The 14,868-nt window shown below is 44.8% G+C and overlaps 1 protein-coding gene across 1 annotated transcript in view; it reads right to left on the bottom strand.

Annotated features, from left to right (window-relative positions):
* Positions 1 to 3,848: 3,848 nt before the first annotated feature.
* GALNT16 (polypeptide N-acetylgalactosaminyltransferase 16) overlaps positions 3,849 to 14,868 on the bottom strand; it is a 71,054-nt gene continuing 60,034 nt past the window's right edge. Inside the window, exons 14-15 of the mRNA XM_005149243.3 lie at positions 14,268 to 14,384; positions 3,849 to 7,604 (exon numbers count right to left, since the gene is read on the bottom strand). Of these exons, the coding sequence (XP_005149300.1) occupies positions 7,467 to 7,604; positions 14,268 to 14,384 (255 nt within the window). The 3' untranslated portion in view covers positions 3,849 to 7,466. The remainder of the gene's footprint in view (positions 7,605 to 14,267; positions 14,385 to 14,868) is intronic.

The raw sequence follows: 14,868 nt of genomic DNA, 5'->3' as shown, positions 1-14,868 counted from the left end.
GGTTCAACAGCCCCATGTTCTGCTGCAGCCTGGGGCACAGACACCTGCATATCAGTGCAGCCCTCCTGCTGGCTGTGTAATGTCTCTCCAGTGGGAGCCAAGCTTGGAAGTCCCAGCCTGAACACTGGTCTTCCAAGTCCTACTGGCTGCCCAGCACAGGCCAAGCTGTCCCCTGAAACAGGAGGGGGATAGCTTGCAGAAGGGCTGAGGGCAGCAGGGACTGGAAACAAGAGGCAGGTCTACATTGTCTTCAGAGCCTGACCCACAGTCTTCTTGTCCTAGAAACATCCCAGCCACCACAGGAAGACCCCTATTCCTTTCACACCCTTTCTTCTCTACCCTGTTGTTCTGCTACTGATGGGGCTGAAGGGCACTCATCAGCCATCTTCCCATTCTTTCTACTGTGGAAACTATGGCCACATTCGGGTGCCTTCATACCTATTTTAGCATTTCCCCTTCCACTGCTTTTCTGCTTGCCACAGCACTGGGAACAACACTGTTTCTCTTTAGCAAAGCCAAAATACCAACCATCACTCTCAAAATATACCAGCGTTGACATGATTTCTGATTTGCCCTAATTATATGTTCAGAGGACTGGGAAACAAGGTGTTTTCATGGGTAAAGAATTTCACACAAACATTAGTGAACTGTAAAAAGAATTTTCAAATAATATTTCAAATAGCCTTTTCAAATAAACTGTTTTCTCTACTTTGTATTCAGCTGCCCCACTTCTTTGCAACCTTTGTGGTTGCTTCCAAAATCCAGCTGTCCTACAGGGCCAGTTCTTGTCACCCAGCTGCTGAAGGGAAATCAACAGCAAACAGCAGCATGTCTACAGGTTAAAACCAAATAACCATCAGGAGACCCCATGGCTGTCCCATGGGGCTGTGACACAACATGCAAGGACATAAGGTGAAGAGGGATCTTGAGAGCTGGGGTGAAGCCTGTGAGAGCTCAGGACTACCCCACACTTACAGGAAGCTGAGGCTGAGATCTACCCGTCAGTTGAGACTGCGGCAGGGAGAAGGTGAAAGAGCCCTGGGCTCTGACCAGGAGATTGAGGGAGAAGAGCCCTTGGGAGATGAAAGTTGAGACATACCAGGACCCATGGGTGGCTTTTTGGGTCAGTGAACCCACTTAGATCAGTTCATGCTCATGAATTTGAGCATCCCACAGGCACTGGCCAGCTCATCACCCAGTGCACACTACTGTTACTACTGCTACACCCAGCCCCACTGCAGGCAGTGGTAAAGAGCATTGTCGTATTAGTTTCCATGGAAATCAAAACCAGAGAAGCTGGTTTCTACCAAAATCTCATTAAAACAACACATTTTTTTCCCAAGTAGATTATTTTGTTGTTTGTTCTCATTCTCCTTACTGCACCATGCAGTATAGATGAAGCTGGCTTTATTTTAATGACTCACACTTGTAAAACACAAGTTTCATTGACAATGTCAAGCAGAAGCTGCTATCTCCATTTCTCCATTTGAATGGGCTGTCCCTGACTCAGAAATAGGCAGGTCTGAACACTTACCCAGTGTCATTTCCAGCACAGAAATACCACCTGCTTTTTGCCTGGTTTTAATTACTGGTCAGTCACTGGTGAGATTTAAGCAGTGTTTCTCAAACAGGTGCAGAACAGTCAAAAAAGCAAAAGTTAATTCGCCTCCCATTGCCCAGCAGTGCCTTTGGAACATGGTGCAGCACAGAAGCATTTCTGACAGAGCTCTGGACTGTGTCACAGGTGCTTGCAAAACACCTTACAGAAAGAAAGCTCTAGAACTGCGGACGACAACCCCGCTACCTTGCACCTGAGTGGTGGAGGGGCAATACCTCCTTCCCACAAATGGGTACAGAGAAACAGAGACAGAAGCTCAGCATGATGCAAACACTCCACTTATTCTCAAAGGGCAGCACGCTGCTGAGTTTTTGCTACCATAGCAGCAAAATAACCACTGGAACCAAGATTTGGTTTAGGTGTACCTAAACATCCGATGTCAACATTTGCAGCTCTCCAGCGCTTCTTTGCTTCTGCTGAAAATGCTCACAAGTCACAACAAAGGAATGACTCTCAGGACCCATAAGAGGGAAGGATACAGGAGCTGTTCAGCTGTGTTGGCCAAGCAGTATGAGAGACAGAAAGGATGCCTGAGGGAGGAGCAGCAGTCAGGTTTCCAGGTGCTTCCACAGTCAGCATGTACTTTTAAAATGCTGATGAGCTCACATCAGAGGGATTGGAGATACCAACCTCCCCACACCCTGCAGCCCAACTGCAGAGGGTTTTGAGAATGGAGGCATTTGAGTAAGGTCTCTGTATCAAGCAAGTTCCTTTTATCAGACTGCAGAAAAAGCTCTCAGATCTCCTAGCACCTAACTTTATTATTGTGCATAGTCTGGAGAACATCTCTGTTTCTTGGAAAATAACTTGCTTTGTGAGTGCTGAAATTAACTATTTGAGTATTAAAAAAACAACAAACAACCAACAGCAAACCAACCAAACAAACAAAAAACTTAAAAAACAACACCCAAACAAACAATAAACAAAACCACAACAACCAAACATAACAAATCCAAACACTTCATTTGCCTTTCGAGACAAAGCATTTACTGCATTTTACCCAACTGATTGACTGCTGTGTATATAGTACTCCTGTGGCTTTAACCTACTACAAAGAAATTATTCCCCTATAATTCCCCCCCACACTTGGCCCTAGTTCATTTTGATGCAACTGTTTCTACTCCAAACTCTCCTACCTCATTCCCATGCCAGATCACTGCATCTTCAGAGGATAACCCATCCCTCACTCACTTCTTCAACCACAGCCCCCTCCCGCCCCCCGTTTGGCTCTTCACAGGAGCAGTATTTTATTTGCCTAGACAGAACTAGTTAAAGTCTTCCCAGCCTGAGAAACCTCCTGGCACTTTGATGGTCATCACTCAAGGCATGCATAGCAGGACTCCAGAGATAGAGCCCAGCTGATGTCCTGCTCCAGAAGCAGCAGGAAAACAGAAAGCCCCATCTCTTGTCTTTTTTATCAAGTACCCACAGCATTCCAACATCAGATACATTACCAGGCAGCATGGGGAAGCATTGGCTCCCTCCACACCTCATAAAGTCCAAATGCACCTTCAGCCTCTTTCCCTAGACAGAGGCTCTGACACAACTGTAGAGGCAGATGCAGCTGATCCATTTGAAAAAGCCTCTGGGGTGAACTAAGGCAGTTAAGCCCTGATTCTAAACACAAAGCCTCCACACTGACATTGCTGACTGGTCTTTTTTCATTAATAAAGTGAGATTAGGAAGGTTTACCAGCCTGCATGGGGAGTCACAGTATTCAAGGTTTAGCAATGCCTTAGTCAATGTGCTAGGAGGCATCTGTGGGTGGTGATGCTTCCCTGCCCTCAAGCTAGAGGCAGAAGACAGACCTTAGGGAGGCTTAGTAAGGAACAGGCAGCCTTACTAATCTTCTCCTATAGCTTAAGGAAAAGACTGAGGAGGGAGTAACAGGAAGAATTAATTCCCTCCACCTCCAGCTATTTCTTTCAGCATGTGAAAGCCAGTCCATTACCTGCTCTTAACTTTAACAAGAAAGGATACTTGCCTGCCTAGCCAGCGGAAGAGAACTTCCTCACTGTTTTCACCTGATACACCATTGTATACTAGAAATACCTCTGCCAGCTCCTGCAGTATCACTCTAGAAGCCACCCCGAAACCTATGCAAAGAACTGTGGCATGCATGCCTGGGGACACAAACCAAGTGAGAGACAGAGGCAGGACCAGGCAAGAAAGGGTGGAGGGTTTTTTCTGATGGGAAGTAAGGGGGGATAAGAATAGGCTGAAACACTTGTTTCAAAGTGGATTTTATTCCAGGCATTAAACAGATTCTGGTACATGCTTTCTTCAAGAAAAGGGAAAACAAATCTGGGCTCCACATAAATTACATCTGGCAAAGTGTATCTTACAACTGAGCAGGGAAAATAAACCCTTTGGAATTGATTTCTGTACAACAGCAGTTTCAGCTCCTCTTAAATAAACCCGCATTGGTTCACAGCACATGAAATTACATTGGATGATCTGATACAACAACAGCTTTCTTGAGAGATGTTAACAATGCAAATGCTCTGTCTTGACAGTCTGGGGGGGCTGTTTAAAGTAAACAGGAAAACAAGGGTGAGCAGCTGTTTGTTCTGACTTAAAGAAACAAATCACTTGGCCAAATCTGAGGGCTCAGTCAGTTTGCTTTCAAAAAACCCAAGAGAATCCTATTCTAAAACATGGCACTGCATGCACCTTGGGGAAAAGAGCACAGATAACATCGTTCCTCTTTTCCTTCAGAGCAAGGAAAATGGAAAATATACCAACACTGATTTTGGACAAGACTTTGTGTATTCTGAGAAGTTAACTTGCCCACACTTGAAAGCAGCCATTTGTAATCCACCACCTTTTTAGCAATTGCTAAAAGCCATGGAAACCAATGGCTACAAAATGGTGTGGGGCAAGGTCAGGGGTCTGCACTGAGCCTACAGGAATGTCCTGTGAGCAGTGCTTTAGATGACAGACAAGTAAACCGTATAGAGGTGACCTCAACAGAACTTGTCCAAAACCAGGAAGAGTTAGGGCTCTGGCAGTCTCTAACACCAGGAGCAATACAAGTTACTGACATCCTGCATATGCCCACCTTTCCCTTTTCATCCCGAGGCCAGGACACCTGAAGGAGGACAGTGTCCAATCTTTAGCTGCCCCAGCTCACAGCCCCAGATAATGCCAGTTCACACTCTGCCAGGTGGTGAGGAGTAGAAAGAGAGGCACAAATCAACACAGCTAGTTTGGGTACTTCTGCTCCAGGAGCTGTCAGTAGCCTCCAACATTGGAGCTAAGCACAAAGTCAAGGGCAGTAGCCAGTGTGCTGACAAGAGCCCTTTGGACAAGAGCTGGCCCAGAGCTTGGAGACTGTATGTAAGTAGAGCTTCTGTGGTCTGCAGCATCAGAATTGTTTGTAGAGGAGCTGGGTCCTGGTCCCAGTATGGTTATGAAGAAGGAACTGCAAAAAAGCTGCACACACAGAGTGGAAGCAAGGAGGAAGAAAGCAGTACCTGGTGGAGGAGCGAATATGCTGTTAGCTGCAACCCTTGAGCTGCTGGAGGGTGAAATAGGAGAAGCTCAGATGGTCCACTTAGGATGCATTTTATAGAGACCTTTAGTACAGTACCTGCTCAATAGCCTTTCATCTTTTCAAGCTAGGTATGTGAGAACTTCTCTGTCTCCTGGTGCTTAACGATGCTGTTTTGGAAGTAGCATCTCCTTCATATTCTTGCTTTAAAAAGCAGTTTCTAGTAGGATGGCATCTCTCCCCACTGATGTGTCTTGTCTGTTCTGCCCTCTTTCTATTCATAGATTATTTCCTTTTCTTCTCTACGCTTTCCTGGCCCTAGTGGCTCAGGCCCAAAACGTCTCTACACAGGGAAAGAGAAATCTCTGCAGAGTCGGTGCCCCCATTCCCCCACAGAAATGCAGCTGCACAATGCAGTAAGCTTGGGACCAAAGGGAGCTGCCTCCTGAACTTTCACAGTCTGGGAAGTTCATTCATCTGGTTAATCGGTGTCGAGATGGTGAACTGATGTCAAAGTGAAGGGGGAAACAGGAAAAAAGCTCTGGCCACATGACACATTTAATTTTTTAAATAAAAGAACTGAGAACAGAAAACGAATTGTCCAGTTCTCACACAAGCACTGCTGTGCACATACAACATATGAAGAACAGTATCTGTTCTTTTGTCAACTGCTGAGGCTAATGCCAAGCTAGGAGAAAGAACCATAAAGGGATACAAACATGATCAAAAGCAGACAGCTGTTCAGAATCCAAATGAATATCCTATTTCTTCTACACCAGATCAGAAAGGATCCAGGCAAGCAATTGCTTACTGAAGGTCGCCTGGCTATCTGGTTCCCCTGCCAGGTTCTTGGAGAGGAGGGCTGGTTTACAAAACCTAGCTCCAAGAGGAAGATTTACAGATCTTGTAGTTGTGGGGATTCTTTCACTGGAATAGGTAAACTTCCCCTGGCAGGTCTGAAAATCCACACTCAACTACAGCTGACTGGTAACTGGTAGCAGGACTGGGACGCTAGCTAGAGCCACCAGTTGTCTTTGGTATTTCCAGAACACAAAGGAGAGATCTCTTGGGCAGACCTGTGCTATGGAAACATTTGTGCAGGGGGCATTTTCAGCTTCACCAACTAACCTGTCCATGGTTCCCATTGGAAGGAGAGCTGGGTCTCCCAAGTTGAGCAGCCCCAGGCCTTTTCACCTCCTCTTTCTCAGAGAGAGAGGGAAAAAAGAGAGGGTTTGGGTGGCTTGTCATGCTGGGCTCTGTTCCATGCAGAGCTAAAGAGCCAGTGAGGAGGCTGTGCTCCTGCCCCAACAGCAGCAGGATGCCTGCAATGATCTAGGGGCTGTCCTTTCTGCCTCATGCCTTAGGGAACTGGGTGGGCTCCTGCCATAGGCCTGAGCCAAGTGCAATGGCACCGTCAGTGAGTGCTGCACACAGAACTCTGTGCATCACCTTCATCGTGGGGTGCAGCAGGCAGTGTCCATTAGCATCAAGAGAAGCAGCCAGAGAACAGTCCCAGCTTCCCTGGCATCCAATAGCATCAGCACCCATCTCTGACCAGCTCTGCAGGAATGTGTTACACGAACACAGGTCCATCAGGCTGCCTGCAGGTTTGGATAACTCATGGAGGCAGGGCTGGCCTTCCACCCATAAAAGAATGGAAGCAAGAATTCAAAAGGGAATAGACCCCAAAACAACCCCTGTTTATTATGCTGCTAAAACAGATCGTCCCTTTTGCAGCTCTCCTCAGCATTCTGCCAACCTCAGCTCATTTGGCTGTCGAGCACGCACTACAGGCAGAAGAAGGAACAGGCCCCCCCAAAAAGAAGTTACAAACATGCCCCCAAGGTCTTCTAGTTCCTCCCCAGCCCTCCACTTATCATCATGACTTTTCTGGCCAGTCGTCACTGAGGGACACACATGCACGAATGATGCACAATGTTAGAGCAAAAAGCCAGGGAAGCCAATGAGGTACCAATGTTTGTACAAGCGTTGTCTAATCTGAAGGTCACGGACTCTGCATGCAGAGGAAGGAATGGATGGGGAGAGCTGCAAGGCAGTTCTGGTCACTCCGAGTGTTTGGCTGGGTCCTCCCCCCATTCTGGGTGCAGCTGTGTGTGGATATCAGCTACGAAGGAGAACTTAAGACAACAGATGGGAAGATTTCAACAACTCTCCTCATCCCTCTCACTTCTCTGAAAAGCTCAGAAACAAGAAGTATTCAGCTGAAATGGTGGCTTGCTGATGGGCACAATGAAAACATTTAGGGTCAGACATACAAAACCATTCCTCCTTTCTGATCCCGCTCTGTTTCCAAAGTCTCATGCACAAAGAAAAAAGGAGATCTCTGTGCTACCATCATGTTGCTTGTAGCAGCTCCCACTGTTGGCCAGGTACACCTGCTTGGCAAGGGTTGGTCACCACTCTCCCAGTCTGGTTTTCCAGGCAGAGACCACTGACAAAGTGTTGAATGAAACTGCCTTTCATCTTCCATTTCTGCAAGAAGAATGAGAAGAGACATGCTGTTCCTTCAATTTCACCACAGAACTGTACCTCCAAGCAGCAGGAGAAATGTTGAGCATAAACCTCAGGTAAATCCCAGCAACTGGGGACACTGAAAATCTAAGCATAGGCAGCATCTCTAAAAGATGCTGGTCTAAAACACCTGGAGTTTGAGTTTAGATGAATTATAGGGCTAGATATTCAGAAGAATCTAGAAGGCAGACAACACAAAAATCAGCAAGTAGAGGTGTTTTCAAAAGCATCTAAGATCCACAGTTTCCCTGCCATTCTTTGTCCTGTGTCTCTAAGCACCCAGATACCTGTCAAAACCTAAATTCCTTCTATGACTTCTTTCCAATCCATAGAAAGCAAAGCACTGAAAGCTCATCCAACATGAAAAGCAATCTATCCACAGAAAGCGAAAATCACGCTTCTTGCTGCTTGACTAAATTGTATCTATCTCCCCTGCATGTCACCTTATCTCTCAAGTCAAGATTTTTATCAGCCCTGCACTTAAAGCTCTTCATAGCTCTGTACTCTTTTTGTCTGGCTTCATAATCTTATCTGCCTTGCCAACATTTCAGTTTATAACTGTACATTTGACAGCTTTTCTGAACACAGTGCTCTACTTTCTGCAGTGCTGTCCTCTGGGTCTTTTCCTCTCAGAGGATATCCACCTGGCTCCACATGCAACCCTTTCCTGAAAGTCCACTTTGGTCATGCTGCTTTCTAGGACAAAACATATGTCCTACTCTTGAATTGCTAATTCTGCTGGGAAAGGGCTATAGCTTCCATCCCTGCTGGAAAGAACTTGGACCACCATGGCTGACAGTGAAGAATAAAAAAGCAGAAACGAATCTGTAGACTTGGGATCTCCCAGGTGAGGCTAGGCCATTTCCCTCCTGTGGGGACAAGATCAGCAGGTCTTTTGACTGAGTGTTTCAGGCTCCAGAGATTTTCCCATCACTCCTTCCAGTCACACAGATGACTCAGCTAGGATCAGGGTCTGGGCCCTCAGTCAGTAAACAGCTTAGGAATATTATGAAGATATTTTGGCTCACCCCTGGAGCTGATTAAGAAAAAGAAATAGCTTGACAACACTGATGTACCTCAAGGCTGTTGAAGAAATTATATACAAAGGGGGGAAAAACCCTGCAATATCCAGGCAATGTCAAAACCAGCAAACATTTTAATTCTTGGGTAACATAGCAAACAGGTTGCCACATGCTGTGTGGTTTAAGATATCCAGTTATGTTCAGCTATTGCTGGCAGCTCTTCTCTAAATCTGTGTGCTGGTCATGTTTCTTGGAGGTCAAGGGCAGTTGCAAAGCCCAGAGTAATCTGTTGCTCCTGTATCACATATTCTTTCAAGACTAAGTATCAGCAGCAGGATCACTTTGCCAGCACTGCTAGCCCTATCTGACAGGATACCACTGAAAGAGAGCTGTTTGCGCAGCAAGAAGCTGGGTTTAATACGCAAAGGAGCAAAGGAATGTAAAGAGGATTGAGAGGAAGATACAATGCAATCTGTGCACTGCAATGCCCTCACCAGCTGCTGGAACCCCCTGCCTACACAGATCCCAGAGCCATCTGGCTCTCATCTGGCAGAAATCTCCCCGCAAAGAGCTGAGGAAGAGTTAATACCATAAAGTAGAAGCTGTAAGGATGGAGTGGAAAGCAGGAGGTCTTTTCCTCTGGAAAGCTGCCTAACTGGTACGATCTCTGCACAATGACCTCCCCACCACTGCTTCCCAGGATCATAGACACTTCCATGAAGAGCCTCTTGACAGTTTCTTGCTGTGCAAAGGAAAGCTTTTCCTTACCTTCCACCCTCTCCCTGCCTCTCTGTATTTGTGAATTCCTTACCTTCTCCTTCACCCTCCCCTGTGCATGTGCTAAAAAATGCCTGCCAACCAACTGTCCCATACACATTCTGGTGAGCTATAGGGCTCACCAGAAGTCCTTGCTGCAAAGGAGTATGCTGTTACAAGATTTGAGATAGAGGACAAAGGCAGTTACTAAGAGACACTGGTTTTCTTCCCCATGGCTCCTCAGGAGAATATTAGTGCCACTGGGAGGCTTGCTCATGTTATTCATCCAGATCAGAGGAATCAGATCAGAGACCTGCTGCCATATCATCTTTTCATGCTAAGCAGGTACCCTCTGTGATGTTTGTAGGGAGAGTCAACAGCAAGAGACACAGCAGGACACCTGCAAACACTCACCAGAGCACGTTTGCTGCTGCTAACAAAGTATACCAAATCAATCCACTCCTCAGTGAATCACACCACTGAAAAGTCCAGCATTTCAAGTCATCCCATACCCCTATGTTTGAAAGAAAGTTGGTCAAAGATGGGAAAGGGGGAGGAGGAAAACTGAGAAGTGACAGAAAGATGAATATAAGGCTCATCTGGGCTGCGGGAAGGTGCAATACATGGAGCTATTATAAAGCATACTGACAGTGAATTTTTGAATGACACTGATGATGGCCATCCTTAGGGAAAACAAACAAACAGAGAAGACATTTCCTGAATACACAACCAAACATTTCAGGCAATCCTCTCCTATACCCAGACATTACGGCTGGCCTGCACTTGGAAGAAAAGCTTTTGGAAGATATAAGCACTGCACAATCTGAAAAATTTTGGCTTGAAAATCCTCCTCGTTTTCCCTTTCTTGTGCAGATAGGGATAATACAATTAATCAGTCACAGCAGACCTGGAGTAGAGATGGGGAAAAACATCCAACCGTATTTTCTTTGAAATATTGTGTCTTGATCCTCTTCCCCAGTGTCAACCAAAAATTCCTCCGCTTTTCTGTAAACCTCTCTCTCTCCATCTTTTTCTGTACCATTGTAAAGTATTTTGAGGTGGCTGGATAGAAGCATTCCATGTGCAATTACCAAGAGAAAAGTCAGAAATAGCCAGTCCCCTTCCACCCAAAATATACAAGAGCTGAAGATGTTTACACTAGTGTAATTTTTCAGGGTAATCAAAAGTTTTATTTTAACCCCCAGCAGTTAAGTCAGTCAGTCCAAATTTTCTCTCCAGATTCCATCAATAGCCTTGTACCCCTGAAAATGCGGTGGAGTTAGTCAAGCTCATGAAACACAGCTGAAAAGAGCAGATTTTGTTGATTAGGACTGAGAAGCTTCACATGGAAATGTAAGGAGAGCTGATAACTGGAACAGATAAGAATGCTGCAATTTGGAATTGAATGTATTTGCAGAGCCATGGGCAGCCTGAATCCGGTGCTGAAGATGACAAACACTAAAATTTAAATAGAGGAGCAGACAGAGCATGGAAAAGCTTACCCCAGCATCCAGCAAGTACTGTCTCCCTTTGAGCACTTCACTTTGTAAAACTAAGAATCACAATGGAGGGAAATGCTTGTCTCCTGAAAACTGCTTTCAAGCTATGGCATACTGCCAGTATTGGTTTACCTACTTATTACCATGAAGACACTGAGCCAGGCACTTCCAAAACAGCCATATTTTCACTTTGCTTTTCTGATAGTCTATATAAAGCCACACTTCTCTGCACTTTGGGTAATAAGATACACTGAGAAGCAAGGTGGGAAAAATTCCCCAATCACATCCAAAGGCACACAGGAGTTCAAATACTGTTTGTCTCAGAAGAAAACTTGATGTCCTCATTTTCAGGCTGGGGTCACATTCCTTCATTCAGCACATCTTAATGAAGTATGGCTGTTTAATAGGATTTCTCAGCATGTTTCTTATTCTATTGGGAAATACCGTGCCGATGTTTCTCATTTCCATTCTCTTGTTTAAGTGTCTGACTCTCACTTTGCCTGCTATTTGTCCTCATTATAATAAAAATTAAAACACCACTCCCACTGCCAGAGCCAAAACCAAGGCTAAAGGCAATAATTTATTGTGCATTCAACTAAAAAATGCTATTCTCCAAATAACATTATGGATAACATCCATCTGTTTTGAAATCTAGTTGTGATTATGTAGAATAGCTCTTGGCTGGTCTTCTGCTAGAAGTGCCAGCTGTTGCTGTTGAATGATCAAGGGGATTGTGGTGCCAAATAGATTTTGCTCCTGGTTCCTTTCAACCCAAGGGAGAATAGTCTGGCAGAACCAAAAGCCACCTAAATTTTGACTGTTGTGTTGTATCTTCTTGCTTGCAAAGTTTTAGACTTATTTTGAGGCAATACTCCAGATAAAACTCATAATACTTCAAAGCCTCCACTAGACTATTACATATATGGACTGTAGTTAGTACTCAAAAAATAACAACAAAATTATCTGCCCTGTGGACATGCTTAATGCAAAACAGCTTTGTAGCACGTTCACAGATTCGGTATGTTTGAAAGCAGAAAGCAACTTGAGGAGCTGTATGGTGCTGTTATGAAGATCTAACCCACCTATTCTGGTGACACTGAAGAACAAAGCCATCATGTGCCCCATCTTTTGTCAGGAATCTTGCTTTTACATCAGTCAGACATAGACGTGAAATCTAGATCCAAAAAAGTCCAAATGTCTCTCACCACAGACCTCTGATGACAGTGACCCCAGAGATGATCAAAGCTGCGCTTTCATCATGTCACCATCTCCTCTTAGGATACTGTATGTGTGATGCACATTGACAGGCTTCCCTTCCACTCAGACAGGCAAGTTGCAGGGTAACTGAGGAATTTACTCCCTCCCGATTCTCTCTTTCATTTTACACTATAAAGCGTTTGCAGCAGTGGCTGTCTCCTTGAATGTCAACCTCTTGAATATCAGGAGAGAGAATAGGATAGTTTGCAAAGATGACAAACTTTTAGCTGATTAAAATACAATTTCAGTACTAACAACAATTAATGTTGTATTTACAGAAGGGAGGGACCATAACAGCATTCCCTAAGATCACAACAAACTTAAGCATTGCAAGTAGAATAGGCTTTATAAGTAGAAATCTGAAATGGTGGTTTGCGACTCCCAGAAAAAAAACACATTTCAGAGCATTTCAACCCAAATTAGAAGGAAAATTCAAATGCACTTCTCCCACCTCACCCTTTCAGCCACAAGGCAGTTTGGAATGGCAGCTGTGATTAAAATCAGTCTGTAATTACTGGGAACGCTTAAACAAAATCTTTGCTTACAGTCAGTTGGCTAAATCATCTGCTAGGTCAAGTCCTTGATTTAAGTGCAGTTTGTTCACATAAGGTAATGGAAAACAACAGCTCACATCCTTAAGCGTGTGTGCATGTCTTTATAATGAGCCTGTATATAATCAACACATCAAGGCTCAATAAATCCTATTCCAGCAGGAGAATGAGCCTGCTTGTGTAAGTGTGGATTAATCTCTCTTCTGGCTAATAGTGCTTGGACTCCATCCCCCTTCAGGAGACTCTTGTCCTTCCATGCGAGAGGAGGTGGGGAAAGACAACTGATTTTGGCAGCTACTGAAGTCCTCTCTGCTGCCAGGGAAGAAAATGCTGCAAGGCACCAAAAGGGGGGCTAAGTGACCTAATTACTTAGCAAGGGGGTGAGTGATTGCCAACAAGAAAAGAGAGCAGGCAAGCACAGCCCACTTGGATATTCCTTGCAAGGCTAATCCAAACTCAAGAGTTTTCCCGGCGTGCTCATGGTGACAACTTTTCAAGACATTTCTGCATTAACCAGCCCTCCAGAGGAATGTCTATACAGCCTTTCCATAAATGGGCAAGAATGGATTTCAGTGCTTTCTTTCAAAAAGAACTGATTTAGAGATTCCTGTAGCATTAAGAAGGACTGACAAAAGAAGATGCTGCTGAGAACCGGCAACAAGCTGAGTAGTCTCCTACCTTTGGGTTACCAAAGCAATAGATGTATCAGAAAACACAGAGTCAGTATAGCCTCAGGTGACAGAAAAAATGCTCTCTCTTGTTGCAGAGGGAAGCACAGGAACTAGGGATGAAACAACCCCAGTTTTGCTTTGTCACCTGTTCTGTTTAGCCCAATTCTGACAAAAAGGCACATCACATCTCTGTAAGGGCACCCTGGCCATCACAGAGGCCATCTCTTACCTAGTGTTGTAAGGCAAAAATCACTGATATGTCCTGACAGACCAGGGATGGACATCTTGGAAACAGCATAAGAGTCACAGAACTGCATTTTGTTGGAATGAGTGCTGCTGTGTATTTTCCCCTCAGGGAGCAGTTAGGGTGGAATATATGGTGCTCTGTCAGTCAGTATTTCTCAAGTGAGTTACACACATACAGTTTTAATTGCCTGTTCACATGCCCAAAGACAGCACAAAGAACACATTTCTCTCACTTCTAAATAAGTAAACAGATGACACCACACATCACCCTTCCCTTGGGTATTTCAAGCATTTGCATCTTATCTACCTATCTCTGATGCTCTGATACATTAGTCTGGCTGAACATAAATGTATCCAAGAGTGAGGCTGGGGTACAACAGAGCTGGAGCTACCCATGCTGCTGAATGCCCAGGCAGAGCAGATATCCACACTAATATGATCTGTGTTCCCCACTTTGGTCACAGGCAATCTCATACATCTGAGCTTATAAAACACACAAAAGAGGGAGATGCAGAAGTTAGAAGGGACTTTTATATACTTTGATAGTACCAGGTTTGCCCCTGCAGGCTGCACTGATGTAGGAGCACTGGTGAAGGGATTAAAAACCGGTGCAGTTACGTACCTGTCTGCCATCTTTTTGATTGCAGGCTTCCAATGTGATTTGAGAGCCAGTAGAGAAGGAGGTAATGGAAAGACACTTGTCCTGCTGTCTAATTAAAGGGTCACTGAATACCCACTCCTTTGGCATAAGAAAAAGAAAGGTTCTATTAGGACCATAATGGTGATCAGATATGGAAGGAAGAGCATGATCTATCAGATATTTCAAAACCTGTATCCTTTGTTCAGCTCTCACCAAAGACTCCCAGCAGCAGTCTTCACCTGATCAGAAGTTTATGCTCAGGCTTGGTGCATCATGACTATTTCAAAGCCTGCAGCTGGCTCTCATGACCACCTGAGCTGCCTGATTAACCTTGGACCCCATGCAACTCCCCACCTACAAAGCAGGGAGTACTCTGAGCCAGATTTACATGACTTGCAACTACTTCTGCATATTTTACATAGCAGAAATGCTCTGTAACAGGTATCTGGGACCTGCAGATTATCAAGCAAAGCAAAACATGTGCAAGCGTATCCATGGGCTAATATATATCACTGGCACACACAAAGCACAAACCACTTCATTTTTACCTCCTCTCACTAGATGGATACCCAACCCAATCAAC

Source organism: Melopsittacus undulatus, chromosome 4 (assembly GCF_012275295.1).
Source record: "Melopsittacus undulatus isolate bMelUnd1 chromosome 4, bMelUnd1.mat.Z, whole genome shotgun sequence".
Classification (NCBI taxonomy): Eukaryota; Metazoa; Chordata; class Aves; order Psittaciformes; family Psittaculidae; genus Melopsittacus; species Melopsittacus undulatus.
The sequence above is the reverse complement of the archived record's forward strand: the minus strand, read 5'-3'. Positions and strand labels throughout refer to the sequence as shown.